This window comes from Stereum hirsutum (genome assembly GCF_000264905.1).
Source record: "Stereum hirsutum FP-91666 SS1 unplaced genomic scaffold STEHIscaffold_15, whole genome shotgun sequence".
Lineage (NCBI taxonomy): Eukaryota > Fungi > Basidiomycota > Agaricomycetes > Russulales > Stereaceae > Stereum > Stereum hirsutum.
In genome coordinates this window covers 1,123,933-1,140,736 of record NW_006763145.1, presented here as the reverse complement: position 1 = coordinate 1,140,736, position 16,804 = coordinate 1,123,933, and the positions used below count along the sequence as shown (strand labels likewise).

The 16,804-nt window shown below is 49.6% G+C and overlaps 5 protein-coding genes across 5 annotated transcripts; all 5 read left to right on the top strand.

The window, feature by feature from the left end:
* Positions 1-202: 202 nt before the first annotated feature.
* STEHIDRAFT_103037 (MFS general substrate transporter) lies at positions 203-2,924 on the top strand (the record flags this gene model as incomplete). The annotated part of the gene is made up of 13 exons (XM_007308576.1): positions 203-290; positions 345-739; positions 792-1,190; positions 1,252-1,318; positions 1,369-1,526; positions 1,578-1,744; positions 1,805-1,886; positions 1,960-2,109; positions 2,179-2,213; positions 2,272-2,333; positions 2,389-2,467; positions 2,529-2,642; positions 2,722-2,924. Exons 3-13 carry the CDS (start codon positions 1,066-1,068, stop codon positions 2,922-2,924), a joined length of 1,242 nt encoding a protein of 413 aa, XP_007308638.1. The 5' UTR covers positions 203-290; positions 345-739; positions 792-1,065.
* A 714-nt stretch (positions 2,925-3,638) lies between these two features.
* On the top strand, positions 3,639-5,627 carry STEHIDRAFT_124617 (uncharacterized protein). The gene is made up of 2 exons (XM_007308575.1): positions 3,639-3,717; positions 3,786-5,627. Exons 1-2 carry the CDS (start codon positions 3,683-3,685, stop codon positions 5,545-5,547), a joined length of 1,797 nt encoding a protein of 598 aa, XP_007308637.1. The 5' UTR covers positions 3,639-3,682; the 3' UTR covers positions 5,548-5,627.
* Positions 5,628-5,917: 290 nt separating this feature from the next.
* STEHIDRAFT_103035 (general substrate transporter) lies at positions 5,918-8,282 on the top strand (the record flags this gene model as incomplete). Its single annotated transcript, XM_007308574.1, has 11 exons — positions 5,918-5,989; positions 6,122-6,417; positions 6,481-6,572; positions 6,631-6,885; positions 6,961-7,161; positions 7,244-7,255; positions 7,315-7,433; positions 7,496-7,623; positions 7,696-7,759; positions 7,846-7,885; positions 7,962-8,282. The coding sequence occupies 11 exons, from the start codon at positions 5,918-5,920 to the stop codon at positions 8,111-8,113; spliced, it is 1,431 nt and encodes a 476-aa protein (XP_007308636.1). The 3' UTR covers positions 8,114-8,282.
* Positions 8,283-8,484: 202 nt separating this feature from the next.
* On the top strand, positions 8,485-10,071 carry STEHIDRAFT_103031 (DUF1000-domain-containing protein; the record flags this gene model as incomplete). Its single annotated transcript, XM_007308573.1, is given in 7 exon segments — positions 8,485-8,665; positions 8,683-8,849; positions 8,930-9,040; positions 9,107-9,262; positions 9,400-9,633; positions 9,719-9,795; positions 9,862-10,071. The coding sequence occupies 7 exon segments, from the start codon at positions 8,485-8,487 to the stop codon at positions 9,905-9,907; spliced, it is 972 nt and encodes a 323-aa protein (XP_007308635.1). The 3' UTR covers positions 9,908-10,071.
* Positions 10,072-14,640: 4,569 nt separating this feature from the next.
* STEHIDRAFT_149544 (S-adenosyl-L-methionine-dependent methyltransferase) lies at positions 14,641-16,462 on the top strand. Its single transcript, XM_007308572.1, has 7 exons — positions 14,641-14,806; positions 14,878-15,105; positions 15,171-15,188; positions 15,252-15,741; positions 15,802-15,846; positions 15,941-15,996; positions 16,061-16,462. The coding sequence occupies exons 4-7, from the start codon at positions 15,291-15,293 to the stop codon at positions 16,400-16,402; spliced, it is 894 nt and encodes a 297-aa protein (XP_007308634.1). The 5' UTR covers positions 14,641-14,806; positions 14,878-15,105; positions 15,171-15,188; positions 15,252-15,290; the 3' UTR covers positions 16,403-16,462.
* Positions 16,463-16,804: the final 342 nt, after the last annotated feature.

The following is a 16,804-nucleotide window of genomic DNA, read 5'->3' as shown; positions in this document are numbered from 1 at the left end:
TTCTGGCACTCTTTTCACGCTGGGCCACATCGCCAGTATTGACACTCCGGAAAGCGCCGATTCATGGTGACGCGGACGAAGCCGGCAGCGGACTTGAATGCAACCTTGACCTCTTTTTATTATCTTGCTCTGGGTGCTCGTACCAAGCTCGTACTCAATCGTCAAACAGCATTATTACTACTTTATGATGCGACGCTCAACAGTCAGTCCGCCAAAGTCATCTACGTAGGCCACTGCCAAAGCTCGGGCGGTTGTCACTCCCCGACCGATTTGTTATGTAAGTTTTTGAGGTGTGTTACACTGCCACTGTTACTACTGGGTTCCACCACATCTTACAGTCATAGCTGGAAGATTCATCTTTCGTATCTAGGTCTTCGCTCCTCAGTTCCATGCTCTTTCGCTTCGCAATTTCACTACCTTCGCAATGAAACTCTGGCGATGTCACGACCATCATCTGACTCTGCCCCTTCGAGATCATCATTTCCGAGCTGAGAGAATGTCAGTTTGCTGGATGTAATGCTTATGAGCTGAGGCTGGAGGCAGCACTCCCCGTTGTCGTTCAGATACTACCTATGCCGAAACCGTTCGTTTTCTTCTCTACTGCCTACTTCCCTCGTGATCAACCTCGAAGAAGTTCGCACCAGTTCGGGCTTCTTCCTGCTCTCCAATAGGTTCCAACGCTCGGCTTGTCTATGGCCGTCGGAGTAAAGAAGACGAGATTCGAACACGACTCACAGCAGTAAATTTATACTGCACCTCCCACGCTGTAGACGTACTCACACGGCATGTAGGCTATTACGGTATTCCATCATATTCCTAGCAGACTACCGCGGAAGCGGAATCGCTATACGAGGGCACCTATGCTCTTAAGAGCACCACGTTATTCCTGCGCCCACCTCGACTTCACAGTTGCCTGCCATCGCACGCTCATCGCCATCTTCCAGAAGATCGTAGACGCTAGCGGAAGTTTTCTGACTTGTCAGTCATCTCCACCTATCCCAAGGCTCTTCTCTCTAGCTTTCCAACATATCTCCCGCCCAAATACCACCGACTGAGTTCGTGTCTATGGCCGCGAAAGACGAGAATGGGACTCTGGTGGAGATTGGACCACTGTCTCAGGACAGTGGTACGTCACCAGACCTAGATTTTCCTGATGGAGGATTCCAAGGATGGATGACTGTACTCGGAGGGTTCGTTCCCATCAACTTTATCTAGAATGGCGACGTGCGGTTACTGAATTACACACTATAGCTTTCTGGTTCTGTTCTGCACGACAGGCATGAGTCAGAGCTTTGGAGTCTTTCAAGACTATTATACGGTAACATTTCTTTACTCGAGCGCTATCGTCTTTGGCTGATAGAATGAAAGCGCATCTCCCTGAACGAAGAATCGGCGTCGGATATAAGCTGGATAGGCTCGGCGCAGTTCGGCCTTTTCTATTGCATAGGCCTTCCTGCTGGAAAACTATTCGACGAAGGCTACTTTAATCATATCATGGCCTTTGGATCTGTGCTGTTCACTTTCTCGTGAGTTACGAACACACTCTCTATATCGCATCTACTGATCTTAAATAATAGCCTATTCATGGTATCGATTACGGAACCACATCATTACTATCAGGTTTTCCTTTCACAAGGACTGGGTATGGGAATTGGCACGGGATTCATGCTCATCCCAACGCTCTCTGTTATTTCACATTATTTCCGAAGGAGACGGGGACTAGCCCAGGGTATTGCAATCTCAGGTGCGGGCCATGAGAGAGCTCTATGTCGAAGCGATGTATCGAACGCTCAAAACATCTCAGGCTCCTCTCTAGGCGGCGTGATCTGGCCTATAATGCTCAACCATCTAATTAACAGTAGTGTAGGTTTTGCTTGGGCAGTCAGGTGAGAACGTTCTTAACATCAACATTCTGATACTCTGATAACCCAATTTATCAAATTTATTCATCCCATATAGAGCGGTCGCGTTTATCACATTGGTTCTTCTGCTCGTTGCAAATCTCTTGATGAAAACTCGCCTGCCGAGTCGGAAGGAGAGAGTTAATTATGTAGCGCCGTCTCTCCGTTCTATTCTGAGCGACACGCCATATATACTGTGTATCGTTGGGTGAACATTTTATTCTTTTCATTCGATTTGAATGCAACTGACATACCTCCCCGCTTTCTTGTACCCTAGGGGTTGGCTTGTCTTCTGGGGAATGTTTTTCCCATGTAAGAATTACGATTCTGACACATTTTATCCTTATTTCAATGACTGAGAAATCCACAGTCTTCTACTTGCAATTGTTCGCTGTTCTCCACGGAGTGTCTACTAATTTAGCGTTTTATTCCGTGAGCCATCCCTCGACACTTGTATAGCGTATTCCCAAACGTTTTCTGTAATCAGATCACAATCCTCAATACTGCCTCGATTTTTGGAAGGACGATACCTAATTTTCTCGGTGACCGCTGGGGAAACCTAAACAGTATGTGTATCGCTTCCTCTAGGACTAGCACAGGGAAAAGTTTCTCACATTTTACCGCAAGTCATGCTTCTTCCGACTGTAGTTGCAGCGTGTCTCATCACAGTGATGTTGCGAACGCCGACTTCCGGAGGAGTCATCGTCTTTGCAATTATGTATGGATTCTTCTCAGGCGCATGTTCGTAACAGTCTTCACTTCTCCTTTCGACTCGGCCTACGTTGACCAATCGACAATATGTCTACTTCTACATATACAGTCTTTTCAATGATCAACCCGGCTCTTACTTCATTCGCAACCAGTCCGAATGAAGTCGGAATACGCATCGGTATTGCAGCGTTTTTCTTCGGGATTGCTCTCCTCACTGGCACTCCCATCGGCGGAGCATTGCTGGATCCGCCTCACTACATCTGGTCCAGAGCAGTGGCATTCAATGTGGTATGCCGACTCAAAAAGGATTGATATACAATGTCATGACTACTGATGACATTGCCGGGCTCCTTTCTATGTTTAAGACGGTGATTTTGGCTGGGTCAGCGATATTGGGTATCTCCCGGATGATGCTAGCGAAGCGGAGAGGCAGCTCTCTTGTGTGAGCTGTAGGCCTAGCTTCCCAACCAGACGCATCAATCGTCAAGACGGTTCATCCCTGTTCTTCACTCTGTTACTGTCTCTTGACAATTACTTGCTTAAGGCGACTGGTTTGCAGTCCTTGAGAGATACTAATACATGTAGAGTACGGTAGCAATAGCAGTGTGGCGTTTGTGTGGCACCGGAGCTACGGAACGTGCCGGCACTGATTGAATTTCGTGCAAATCGCAAGTTGAACGTGATCGTCTCCTACTTACTCCTAGTCACGAACGACGCCGTCACAGCTGCTCTCCTGCCTTGCTGAACGCTACGGCTTGGAGAGTCATCATCTTCTAAGCATTTGTAATCGACCCATAATTCATACGGTGAGTCGAATAAATGGCATACACGCCTTCGAACTTGAACCTCTGAGGGGTGCCAGTGTTACTAATAGAGCCTAAAGGCGCCGAGGCATCCAGTGCCTAGTACTTAACTTATCTCAGGACCATTGATAGGGAGTGGACCTAAGATCACAGGTAAGCAACTACACTACGAATATATCTAACTAATCTGACCTGTCAATAATTACCACGCTTCAGAGTGGTCGGATCGCCGAAATTACCGTCTTCTTGAATTTGTGGTTTTTATAAATGACTACTTTCGCGGGAAACGACGACTTCATCAAGTCTGTTGAAATTTTGTCTCATCACATGGGGTATGTGTATTCTGACAGTACTATTTCGTTCTGCCCAGCATCGTGAATACGTACTGGGATGAAGCTGCTCGGCCGCGACTCAACGAATACAATGATGTGTTCGCACACCCACATCCTGCGTCACTCAATGTAACACGGCAAAGGCTCGAAATCGAAATTTCGACTCTCCAGCGCGTCGCAAGCGAGTTCCAAGCGCAACTTGATCGCTTACCGTACATCCACATCTTTCCTGTGGAGATACTTGCACGATGCTTTGATTTTCTCGCCGATGAAGATCCACTCGAAATGAAGTTCGCAAACACACGAGAGGCCCCCCTGGGATGGATCACTGTCACACATGTATGCCGTCACTGGAGACAAGTGGCCCTAGGCCAATCATCGCTATGGCGCAGGCCAACATTCCGGCTTGGGCATGTATGGTTCTCCGTGATACTCGGACGAGCGAGATCCACGCCGTTGTCTTTACATTCCTCGTTCATCCCTGCATTTCAATGGGAGGGCCCGATACCTTTTCCCGAGACTATCACCCAAGCGATTGAAAGTCACGCCGATCACCTGAAGTCTATTCGTCTGTGGGACTTCCCCACCAACCCAATATCCATGATCGCGAGCTCCTTGACCCAGCCCACACCGATGCTCCATTCCATTGATCTTGGAAACTCTTTCTCCCTTCCTCCAAACTTCCTCGGTAACGCCACTCCCAATCTGCGACACATCAACCTTCGCCGAGTAACGAGCGATTGGCCACTAAAGCTATTGTCCTTCCGAGATCTCACTCATTTGGAAATAGCGCAGGACATCGATTCTCCCATCCCTGTACCCCACAGCGCCTTACTTGAAATCCTAGACGGGAATCCACAACTCGAAACCCTCAAATTGTGGGACGTTTTCAACGACGCCGGTGCCACGCAAGATCCCTTCGCGTTTGCCAGAAGCCGTCGAATATCCCTTCCCCACCTCCAGCTTCTAAATTTCAGTGGATTTGCCATGGAATTCTCCTCTCTCCTGGGAATTCTAGCCGTCCCAGAGACTGCTGAAGTGAAGATATCAAGGATCATCCCTGGTTTGGGTCCCTCGACCTCTAACTGTCTTCCCGTCTTTTCCGCACTGGCGAACCATTTTTACCGTCACGTAGTCCTCCGGCAACTCGCGATTTACACCTCGGGACAGGGCATTTATATTCACAGCTCGTGGCACGGCAATGGGGACGATATTCTCGACTCGATAGATACCCCATCGCTCTCCGGAAACTGCCTCGACTTGGAGATAAAATGGCAGGAAAATAGCGTTGATACCATCCATGCGTTTCTTCATACCCTTCCGTGCCGAGAGGTCAATACTCTTGCGATGTTGTGCCACGACAGGGTGCCTGAATTATGGACTAAACAAATCATACTTCAGCATCTTCCAAACGTCACATGTCTCCGCCTCGAAGACGAAGAGACTTTGAAGCACATGTCTCGTGCTAAGATCGACGAAGATGGGAATGAGACGGGCGTCGAGCTCTTTCCACAGCTATATTTCCTCGAAATACTGCACCTGGACCTGTCGAGGGAAGTACCTTACTTTGGTGGTGGCGAATGCCGCACCCGCCTCGAGGTGCTGAAGAAGTTGCTGGTACGAAGGAAGGAATTGGGATCGCCGGTGACCAGACTACGGTTTACTGGATGCAGTACTATCCCACCGATCGATTTGAGCTGGTTACGGTCCTCTGTGATGCAGATTGACGTACTGCAGGATCCCGATGACGGACCTGATTGGGAGGAGTTCGATAAAGCGGAAGACTTTGGTATGGGGTGATAAGTAGTAGCTCAGAATACACTGCCCTTCCATTTTATAGCTAATTACGTCGATTGAGCTGTAATATTGATTGAAAACACCGATTTTATTTCGAGAAACCGTCAACCAAATGTTGCGGCAGTTGGTTGGGGTGTGCCGTCCGTGGCGTATGTAGCGGAACCGAAGGTCTCGATCGGTGTGGCGCAGTTCATCAACATCACGTTGCTGGCACCTGCTGCGCCACACTCCTCTCTCTTCTCCACCATCTCCTTTGCCTTCACTCTTCTTGCGTCTTTTCCTTTACTCCCAAGGCATATAAGAACGTAGAACAATATAATCCATTCGGAGGATTGGAGGCTACAGAACTCTTACACTCGAAATGGCGCACGAAATGCTTCCGCAGCATTCTTTCACGACTTTTGGCTGGCTCGTCTGTACATGGGTCCTCGTAGTATCTTTTCAGGTACTTTTATCATACTAGACCGTATTGCAGTATCATTCTGATACATTTCAATCGTAACATGGTCCTAGGTAACGTTATGCTGCTGCAGCACCATCGCGCAAGCCTGAGCCCCTAATCATCCTCTCTGCGCAGTACGGCTACCATATATCTACCCTCAACCAAATCCAAGCAGTTTTGACTTGCAAAGACCACGACCCCCTCACTCCATACTCCTATAATCTCCCAACATGCATTCTCATGTCCGACGCAACATTCTCCCTTCTTACCTCCGTATTCACCGTCGGTGGGTTACTCGGATCCCTCAGTGCTAACTCGGTTATGGATCGGTATGGAAGGAAAGGGGCAGTACAGGCGAGCTCGATGTTCGTTGCGGCTGGGGCAGCGTTGATGACGGCAGCTTCAAACGTCCCGGTTCTGTGTTTCGGAAGGTCCGTTCCTTCGCTTAGAGCAGATGTCGAATGGGTCACAGTAACTAAACGCCGCATGAATAGGATGTTGACGGGTGTAGGAGCTGGCATCGGACTTTGTGTTGGTCCCATTTTCCTCTCAGAGATCGCCCCCACGAGAATCAAAGGCAGTGTCGGTGAGCCTTTTCTCCAATATTGTAGCGACTCCCTCCCCTTACATACCTTCTCGCTAAGGCGTCCTAACCCAGCTCGCCATCGTCATCGGTATAATGATAACTCAAGCCATGGGTCTCCGCCTCGCCAAGCCCACGACGTGGCGCATTGTTCTCCTTTTCTCATGTTTTATCTCCCTCGCTCAACTCGTCATTAGCCCTTTCGTCACAGAAAGTCCAGTATGGCTACGAAGCAAGGGTGGCGTTGAGGACGTCAAGAAAATTGAAAAGAGACTCTGGAGCACCTCGGAAGCAACCTTTGGACCGAGTGGAGAATGTAAGTCTCATGTCGTCTCCTTCCTAATGTATTTTCCTTCCTCACGAGCCAACACAGCTAATGGGAGGATTTTAGCACCGGGTGGTGATGCCGAAGCCCATGATCCCCTGCTGGAACGCGAAGCAGATGACGAAAACGAGAGCGAGGCAGATAGGAGGCTCCGTATAGCACACAAGCAAGCACCCACGGTGTCCTTCCTTGACCTCGTAAAGTCCTCAGAACTTCGCCGTCCACTTGCCATTGTCTGCTTTGCCATGACTTCTCAGCAGCTGTCTGGTAAGCCCATCTTTTATCTACGTATGGTGTGGTTACTTTCGTAGAGATTGACCGCATAAAACGACACTTGATCCGGATATAGGTATCAATGCTGGTAAGCTACCCCTTTCATCCGAATCATCGGTAGCAGAAGTCTTACTAGCACGGAGATAGTACTCTACTACAGCAACGATATTCTCTCCAAAGCCCTTCCAGATCTTGGTCCCTTCGTCTCACTTGGCATTACAATCGTCAATGCTATCATGACCTTCCCTCCCATCTTCCTTATCGAGGTCCGTCGCTTTACCTTTATGTCATCAATTTCAATGCCGGCTGACTTCATTTCACGTCGCAGCGACTTGGCCGCAGAACCCTCCTACTGCTATCCGTAGGCGGTGCCCTTGTATCGCTGGTTTTGGTAGGAGTCGGACTCGACGCAAATGTCGTATCCTTGGCTAGTGCAGCAATCATGACATTTGTAATGTACGTTCGCTCCCATTGCCTTACATTTCTACTCTACAGACGATACTGACAGTGTTTCATGACATTCAACAGGTCATTCGCTATCGGTCTTGGTCCGGTTCCGTTCGTGATCATCCCTGAGGTGTCACCTTCGCATGTAAGTTCAAAAGCTCGGGGTGTTCTCCGTCTGGCCTGATCATGTTGCACACTAACAATTATTGCCCTGGTTTCTTTTTTGACTAGGCCGTCGGCGCTCTGTCCTCGGTCGCTCTCTCCCTCAATTGTTGGTTATTTCCATATATTTATCTTTCAACTTCACTGATGATATCCCTTGACTTCGTCATGACTCGTGAACTTAGGGATCGCCAATTTCTTCGTCGGCCTCGTCTTCCTTCCTCTCCGGAACTCACTCTCGGGTGGCGACCCGGGGAAGGAAGGGAGAGTGTTCTACGTTTTCGCTGCCATACTGGTTGTCACTACGACTGGAATGTTCAGAAGCTATCGTGGATGATGACCATGACTCGGATAGTCGTAGGTTTTCATCCAAGGGACATACGGTTGGCAGTTGGTCGGCATTACGTCCAGAGGAGTACACGTACCGTATCGGCGAATATGTATAATTGGATATTTGAGCGAGAACTTTACTTTGGGCGCAAGAATTGAATATTTATAACTTTGCCTATCTTTCTTTCAGAAACCCTGTAGTACTTTATTGGTTTGAAGATATTGTGCATAAGCACTCCTTATACGCGTCAGCGGAGTCCAAAAATTGTTGTGGCGTTGTGAGGATTCGTCATTCTCAACCGCTGTGGCGCCCATCACTTTGTGTCTCTCCCTCATCCTTCATCTACTCACACCCTGAACACCTCGATTATACCAGCTATGGCACCTATCAAAGAGATTCACTCGAAAGCTGAGCTGGACGCGCTGTTGGAGGCGAAGAAAACTGGCCTCACAGTCATCGACTTTCATGCACAGTGGTGTGGTACGCTCCGTTCCTCACGCTTCTCCTTGCTCTGGACGTCTAGATCTCTCAGATTATCGTTATTCGCATCCTTCTTGCGTTCTCTCAATGTATAGGCCCATGTCATGCTATTGCACCCCGCTTCACTCAATTGAGCCAAAGATACTCAGACGTCGCGTTCGCGAGAGTGGACGTAGATCAAGTGCAGCCGGTCGCTCAGCAATACTCCGTCACCGCCATGCCTACATTCCTCTTCATCAAGAATAAAGCCGTCGTCGATACAGTGCGTACATTATGCACTCTCGAAATTTCATTCGTGAAGAGCTCGATCTCATACGATTGGATGGTTGTGTGGCGATTTAGTTGAGAGGAGCAGATCCGAGCGGCTTGGAGAGTCGCATCAGAACTCACAGTCAGTCGTCTGACTCTGGCGGAGCTGGAGCCTCATCGTCAGGGTCGGGAACGGTTGGGGAGGCACGCTTGTTTCTTTCACTCATATACTTACCAGGAGGATTGACGAGAATCTGTTTGTGGCGACAGACCTCGCTATTGGAGCACCTCGATCTGAAGCAACTTAACTGTCTGAATGAGGCCGATGGACATACTCTTAAAGATATTCTCGGGAACCGTAGGAAGAATACCACAGGAGCATACCTTTTGAGTGATGCCGATGAGCAGTTGCTTCTGTCTATTGAGGTGCGTGCTTTCTGTATATCCTGTAACCCAACTTGATCTATAATAAACTCATCTATGGTCAATCTCCACAAACACACACCCTGGAATTCATTGTTCATCAATGTCACGGTCATTCCATCTCACTCTGCTGCCCAAAGTTCAATCAAACTGTCCGCATTCGCTCCATCCTTATCAAATCATCCTCCGCCTCTCAAGCTCCCAAACTCGTCAAAATTCTCGTCAACAAGACCGCGATTAGCTTTGACGATGTTGAAGATGCTCAGGAGCCTGAAGTTGCACAGATTCTAGAGTTGACGCCGGAGCAGGTCGCAGGGGAGGGTCAGGCTGTGCCCCTGAGGTTTGTGAGGTTCCAGAATGTGAACAGTATACATGTGAGTGTCTTCTCTCATGTATTTGAAACCAACATTCTTGTACGAGTAGATGGCTTATGCATTATTTGCTCGGTGGGCGTTTTAGATTTTCGTCGCATCGAACCAGGGTGGCGAGGACGAGACCCGCATTGACGCCGTAGACGTCTTTGGTTCAACTACTGGGTAATTTCCTCTTTGTTATGTCGCAGTGCGTCAAATATCTGGTCCTGATAACTTCGACTTTCACAGAACAACCAGGGATCTCAGTGGGCTGAAGAGGCAAGAGGACGACTAGCTCCTCACGAATAGTGGCCTCTTGTGATATGTTAGTTGTGTACGCTGTGGAGGAACGTGTCAGAATATACTAAAAGGACAGAAACTCTAGAATTCCGTCTGTATGACCATATTTTGTAAATTTACGGGCGCTCGACCGATTTTGCGGCTTGCCCATGAAATTGTGGCCCAGAATCACTAACGCCACCCGATTCCTTTCCGGATTCGGCGGACCGTAGCCGGGTTGAAATCGCTGAGCGCCGACTGAGAAGTTGACCGCCAAGTCACCGTTTTCAACTTCGACACACACGACTGGGTGTCGTATTGATCTTCCGTGCTACGAAAAGGCATGAGCTCAGGCCATCCTGATGTTACAATTGAGGAGATACCTGATCTGGAAGACGCGGACTGGGACTCAGACTACGAAGACTCTGATTATTCCGATGAGGGATCCGAGAAAGACGACGACGACTGCCTCGGAGACTCTGGTACGTCGATTGCCTTATATATATGGGAGTCATTATCTTTCTGTCTTCGAATACCGACATTTGAGTCTTCAGCGAAATCTAAAGATAAACTCAAAGCGCCACCGAAACCAAAAACCTCGACAAAGCCTAAGCAGCCACCAACGCCCAAAGAACCGAAACGCAAGAAATTGCGCCCGTGGAACGCCAGAGGAAAACCACCTACATTCCCCTCACCATTCACGGAGAAGGACGCCAAGAGCAAGCACCTTTGTCGCCTCAATGTGAAACGCAGTTACGGCAAAGCGGACGGTTGGGGCCCCGCACAGGGACTTCGCGAGCTCGTTCAAAACGTCTTTGACGGCATCCTGGAAGCTACAGGATTACAGCAACATCAGTTGCTGGTAGAGGAGTTTCACAACGGGCAGTTCGTCAATACTGCCGACCCTACATCCCCACCCCCAGAAGCATCCGCGAACGACACCATCGTATTCTACTTCTACAGAGCAGATGACCAACCTTCGGCAAGCACAGATAAGCCATCGACAAGAAAACAGGCGAAACCTCCGCCCTTAGGCTACGTTGCGTGGATGCCTTACCCCAATCATCCGGGCTTCGGAAACATCGAGCTGTTCAATATCGGGAAAATGAACGTATCGGCATGGACATTTGGGTTTACTACCAAGAACGCCAGTAAAGAAAAATACATTGGTGGTAAAGGCGAAGGGGCCAAGGTCGGTATGTCACCTTTAACCCCATGGTACTCTAGGAGTCGAAGTCTTACGAATGTCCGCAGGTGGCGTCGCTATCTTGAGGCCAGGGCATTGGTGCCCCGGGTGCATGTCCATGGCACGTCAACTGTACTATCACATCGAAAAGGATACTTGGGTCTTTGGATTCAATCAACTTGACGAGTTCTGCTACATTTCTCGCAAGTCACCCCGCCGAGTTGAAGGCGTTCTCACACAAATATCACATTTCGATTGGTCCGACACCCAATTCGACCGGTTTCTATTTCTTCGCCCACCACTTTTGACCCTCCCCATGACATTGCAAGAGCGTGCCGAGAGCGGTACAGGTTGGGTCCTTCTAGACGAAAAACATCGCAACCAAATTTTTGTGCGTTCTTGACTGCCTTTATACACATGATATGTGCATGATAAGTATTAATTCATGTGTACATTTAGGTCAAGAGTGTTATGGTGCGCCCAGACAAGGATCCCAAACTAGGACTACATTACGGCGTCAATTTCATGCACGGTGTCACTCTGAATCGCGACCGCGATGGTCTCCGTGATCGACGTCAAGCGTCTCGGGTCATCTATCAAATCTGGGCGCCCCTGTTACTTGCTTCGGACGATGCGCGCAAAAAGTACATCAACTTGCTCTTTCATCACGAGCATTGTATGGAAGTCAACGAGCTGTCGAGCTGTATTAGCAAGGAGGTGGCCGTATCTCTCTTCAAGGGCTTGCAGGATGAGTATGGCTTGGGTGCTTTTTTCTTTTACGCCACCGACACCACAGAGCCTACTCGTATCATTGAAGGCTCGTTAAAGATGACACCGGTCCGTCTCACCCAGGGACTCTGGGATTCCCTTCGTAAGCACAGCGTGGTCGCGACACCGTCGGAAGCACGCGAGGCGAAGTTCATCAAGCTTCCTGATCGCGAGCGGCAACAGTTACGATCAACAGAATCTCAGACGATTCACACATTCCGCGCTTTTCTACGCTTGGACCCGGCTATGTCGCAGTACCTCGGAAAGTGGACTTTCAAGTCGTGCCACTTCGACCTTCAAGGCGTGGAGAGCTCTGTGACAGAGGACCGCATCTTACTTTCGGACCAGCTTTTAAAGACGGAGTGAGTACCACTTATATCATTGCTAGACTTGGCTTCCGCATAGACTGATGTCACCACAGCTTCATCCATACGAAACCGGGCTTCACGACTTGTCCAAGATACATGACCCGTCACGAAGACCGAGAAACGCTTTGCGATTGTCCATCGCTTTACATTGCGGGTCTTGTCGTGGAGGAGTTGCAGATCCAATCCGGCCAAAAGTACTCAATCAAGTGTGATCATCGCAATATCGCATCACAGACTCCTCGCCGTCTTTCGTGTGCTTTCGAAGTCGAAGGAGACAATCTTGTATCTTCCTTCCAGTGGGAAGCCGCTCTAGACGTCTCTGACCACTTCGTATTAAGGCTGATTTCCACCTCTTGTCCGGACGAAGACGCACCTAAACATGCCTTCATCTTTCGAGCACCTCTGCCTCCACCTTCGCCAATCCCAGACCACGAGAATCATGACGCCCACTCCCAGAAGGATGATACAGCCACTGGCCTGAATGAAGAGGTGTCTATAGCATTCGAGAACAGTCCTCCGCCGAAGGTATCCATTCCCGACGATAAGCAAGCCAGATCTCCAGTTACTGGCAGTGACGCACACAAAACCTCCGAAAATGTTGTTGCCACTTTGGATGAGATTGCGATACCGATGCATCTGGATCAAGACAAGCTCCAGGAAGAGGTCGTCTGTCCCGAGGAATTACCAACCAATGGTACTTCTGGAGGCATTGAGGGTCAAATCACAGTGCCCTATGGACCGCCGAACATGCCACCGGATGTCCCTCCAACGCCTGCCATAGACATCAATCGTGTTCAAGAGGAGTCTACATATCAGGACCCAATCACTCAGAGAGTAACAGACAAAGTGGAGGATGCACCACTTCCACTGCGTAAGTTCAGTTCGTCTGTGGGTTTCTGAGAATCTGCGCTAATAAGTTTGTTTTGTCTACGCTCGCTACAGCCGAGTTCACAACTGCTGAAGGCACGTCGATTGTCCTTCGCGGTCTTCAGCCCGGTGAACGGTACCTCGCGCAAGTTAGACGAAACTGTGACCTTGCAATCTGGAGCCCGTGTCACTACTTCACTGCGCCACCCCTCAGCCCAGACACTGTCAGCATAGAATGGAAATCCGAAAGCGCGCTCGAGATACAATGGTCTAATGCTCGCGGAGCATCGACTTATCGTCTAAGCCTGCACTCTTCCGACGAATCTGAAGTCATGGAAGTGGAAGATCTTCACACTTGTTCTTGGTCTGGCGTCATCGATTCGACTGTCACATTCATCCGGATATATTCCTTGGCTTTGGATGACGCAAGTTGTGTCCAACCAGCGAAAGAGAAGCTTCCCAAAAATCCCTTTCTGAGGCGCTCTCCGTCGCCGTCGCCAGCACCCCTACCAACGCTTTCCTTGACGCCACCTGTCTTTCATGATCCTCTTCCGGACTTTAGAGCATCGTCCTCGTCTCCTGAGCCTTCGGTCTGTGAGCCGTCGCCAGCAAAGAAGTCCGCAGCCCCGAAACTCACTGCGCCTAGTAGCAAGCGGAAGTCACAAGCCACCAAGAAGGCTGCCAACAGTAAGCGGTCCAAACCATCCCGGACATCTACTACTACGAAGAAACGTTCAACTGTACACCCTCGTAAAAAGCGAAGTACCCCACAGTCGCCTTCTCTCGATTCAAGGAGTTCGAGCAGTAACGAGAAATTCGACGATGGCGATGAGTACGACCATGACGATGAGTACGAAGACACTGACGGGGACAAGGAAGAAGACGACGACGATGGCGACGAGGACTATGTCTGCTCCGAGGACGATGACGGAACAGCGACCTTCTTGCAGTTAGAGGATGACGAGGTATTTTAACACTCCAAGTACGCCTTCATCGGGGCCTCACTGACATATGAGACGTTTAGGACCTCCATCTGCGCGACGAGGAAGACAGCAAGGACAATGACAAGGACACTACCAGTCACCGTCAAGTGGAAAGCTACGTCCTAGATGGGCAAGAGCTGAAAGTCGACCACGAATATGAGATTCTCTTTCGGCGTGGCCAAGCCCAAAGCTCAGTTGTCATCCACATTCTTCAGATCACTGTCCCAAAGTCGAAGAAGTCGAAGTCTGCCAGCATTGTGGTCACCCGATATATCAAGGCAGGAGACTACTTTAAGATTCCTGAAGTTCACGAGAATGAACTTATCTGGATTGCTCAAGAGGAATCTCCCCAGCGACGATTATGGGAGCGCATCTCCTCATTGTCCATCGTCAAGGTGATCCAAGAAGTCGCAGTGCATCACAAGGAGTTCATCAAGAATTCTCCCCCGCCAAAGTCCCTTGGAGGGCTTTCTATTTTCTTGTGTTATTTTGTTATGGTCTCCGAACGCGAATGTAATAGTACATCCATATTCCGGATCCCTCCCGGAGACGATTGGTATGAGTTGCTCGAAACAGCAGCCTATCCAGAAGCCGCCGGACAAGAGACGCCACCCTTCCTCGATGACCCGACAACATTAGAGCTCTATGCCGGCTGCGGTGGCACAGCTCGAGGTTTCGAAGACGCTGGGTTCTGTGGTTTAGCTGGGGTAGAGAGAGATGTATTCGCAGCTCTTAGCTACGAGGTACGCCATTCCTTCCTTACACACGTCACTCCTCTCCCTACTGACATAGGTGCAACGTTGTCTTTGTCAAGGCCAACTTTCCGCATATTAAAGTGTATCATGAGAATGTGGAAACGTTCATAGACGACATCGAGACTGAAAAAATTCAATGGAAGCGCAGCGTCGCAGTGCTACTGGCCAGTCCGCCCTGTCAACCGTTCAGCAACGCAAAACGCAAACCTGGAAAAGATGACGCAGAAAATGAAGCGCAGCTTCAGACCGTCCTGCGCGCTATCAAACACTTCCGTCCTCCCTATGCGGTATGTGTTTCTACGATAACGATCATCGCCCATCAGCTCTGTCATTGATGTCCTTGGATATGTAGTGCATCGAGAATGTCGCTGTGAGTGCATTCTGAATGCGCATTCCCCTTCGTGGCTGAATGATATTGGAACTCTATCGCTAGACCATTCTCGCAACAAGATACCGGCCTCAGTTTGGTGCCATGCTTCGCGGTTTCCTTGAACAGGGTGACTCCGTGAAGTATATGACGCTCAACGCTGCCAAGTTCGGAGTAGGCTCCGAGCGCCCTAGATTCGCTCTGTATGTTGTGCGCCGGGGTCTCCCCTTACCAGCATCTCCCATACCGACGCACTATTCTCCGCGCCGTGAGAGGGAGAACGAAGAGGTGAAAGGGCTGTTGCCGTTCGTAACTGTCAGGGACGCTATTGGGGACCTGCAATGGCGTAACCCTCGTGTCAAAATCCAACGGACTGATCAGCTTGGCATACACTGCGATGTCCCGAAGGACGGAGGACAACCTCAGCCAACCGATTACGCGCTTTCGCTTGGCGCCCAAACATCTGGTTCAGTCACTCATCATCGAACAGGAAAGCCAGCGAATCCGACCTGGGACAGAAAACGGGCCATAGGGAGCTACGATGAGCCACTCGGCAGTAAGTGATGTGGCATTCGTTGAAAGATCAATTGTCCTGATAGATTTATCGTTACTACAGCTATTCTGACGGTTCCTAACGGGAACTGGCCCTGCTGCCATCCTTGTAAGTAATTGTCCGTGGTACTCATTGTGGAACACACCTGAGTGCACGTATATTGCCTGTCGTCTTCGTGTTACTGATTTTCTGCCTCACCAAGTGTATGAGAATGAGATCATGTCCCCGAGGGAACTCGCACGGATCTCGTCTTTTCCTGTCAGTGCAGCCATGTCACGGCATCCTAACATCCTTTCTCAGCTTATATATAACTCTTGCTCAGGACAATCATCGATTCGCTGGACCTCCGAGCAAGCAGTACAAACAAATAGGCAACGCTGTTCCACCGCTACTCGCCAAGGTCATCGCATTGCAGATTCGTAAATGTCTCGAAGAATCATACCCTCACATGCGCTTCGCCCCCATCCGAGAATCTCACCGCAACATAGCGGATCTCAAGACCCTAGAGCAAGCTGCACTCGCTGGAGTCAGTGTACAAGGTGTCCCCCATGATGCAGCTCGCGAGGGTCGAATTGGACGGTTTCTGTCTCGTCCACTTGGGGAGGTTGATGGTACATCCGAAGATGAGAGACCTTCGAAAAAGACTCGTATTGGAGTTGACTAGGTATCCCTTTGGTAGCTGGGTTCACAACAAGCTGTCGTTTGTCCCTCATATTTTCGAATTTCACTGCTACTTCGTGAGATCTACTCTTTCCTGAACCTCTACCTCGACGATGTATAGCGTTCAAATCCCGCAGATGCTGTATTGCAAGTCGATGTTCCGTGACTCTTTGTAAAGTTACTATAGCTAGTCCTCGACTAGCGCTACCTCCACTACCACTACCGTCTCGTCTTGTTACATTCTTCGATGACGGATGTAGCTGTTGCGTCTGCGACTGGTGCTCTGAGGTATTGTCCAAGCTGACATTGGGCGGCGTACCGGAGTAGGGAGAACTCGGCGGGCTGGTCATCTTGGTTGGTCTCTCCCACCCCGGTAATTGTGGCTGAGCGACTTTTTCGCACACAA

What these genes read in the sequence shown, in the direction of transcription:
- STEHIDRAFT_124617 (XM_007308575.1), top strand. Translation starts at nt 3,683, where the DNA reads ATGACTACTTTCGCGGGAAACGACGACTTCATCAA. An exon ending in GGAAACGACGACTTCATCAA is followed by an intron (nt 3,718 to 3,785) that starts GTCTGTTGAAAT and finishes CGTTCTGCCCAG; the next exon opens with CATCGTGAATACGTACTGGG.
- STEHIDRAFT_149544 (XM_007308572.1), top strand. Translation starts at nt 15,291, where the DNA reads ATGCTTCGCGGTTTCCTTGAACAGGGTGACTCCGTGAAGTATATGACG. An exon ending in CTACGATGAGCCACTCGGCA is followed by an intron (nt 15,742 to 15,801) that starts GTAAGTGATGTG and finishes TCGTTACTACAG; the next exon opens with CTATTCTGACGGTTCCTAAC. An exon ending in CTGGCCCTGCTGCCATCCTT is followed by an intron (nt 15,847 to 15,940) that starts GTAAGTAATTGT and finishes TGCCTCACCAAG; the next exon opens with TGTATGAGAATGAGATCATG.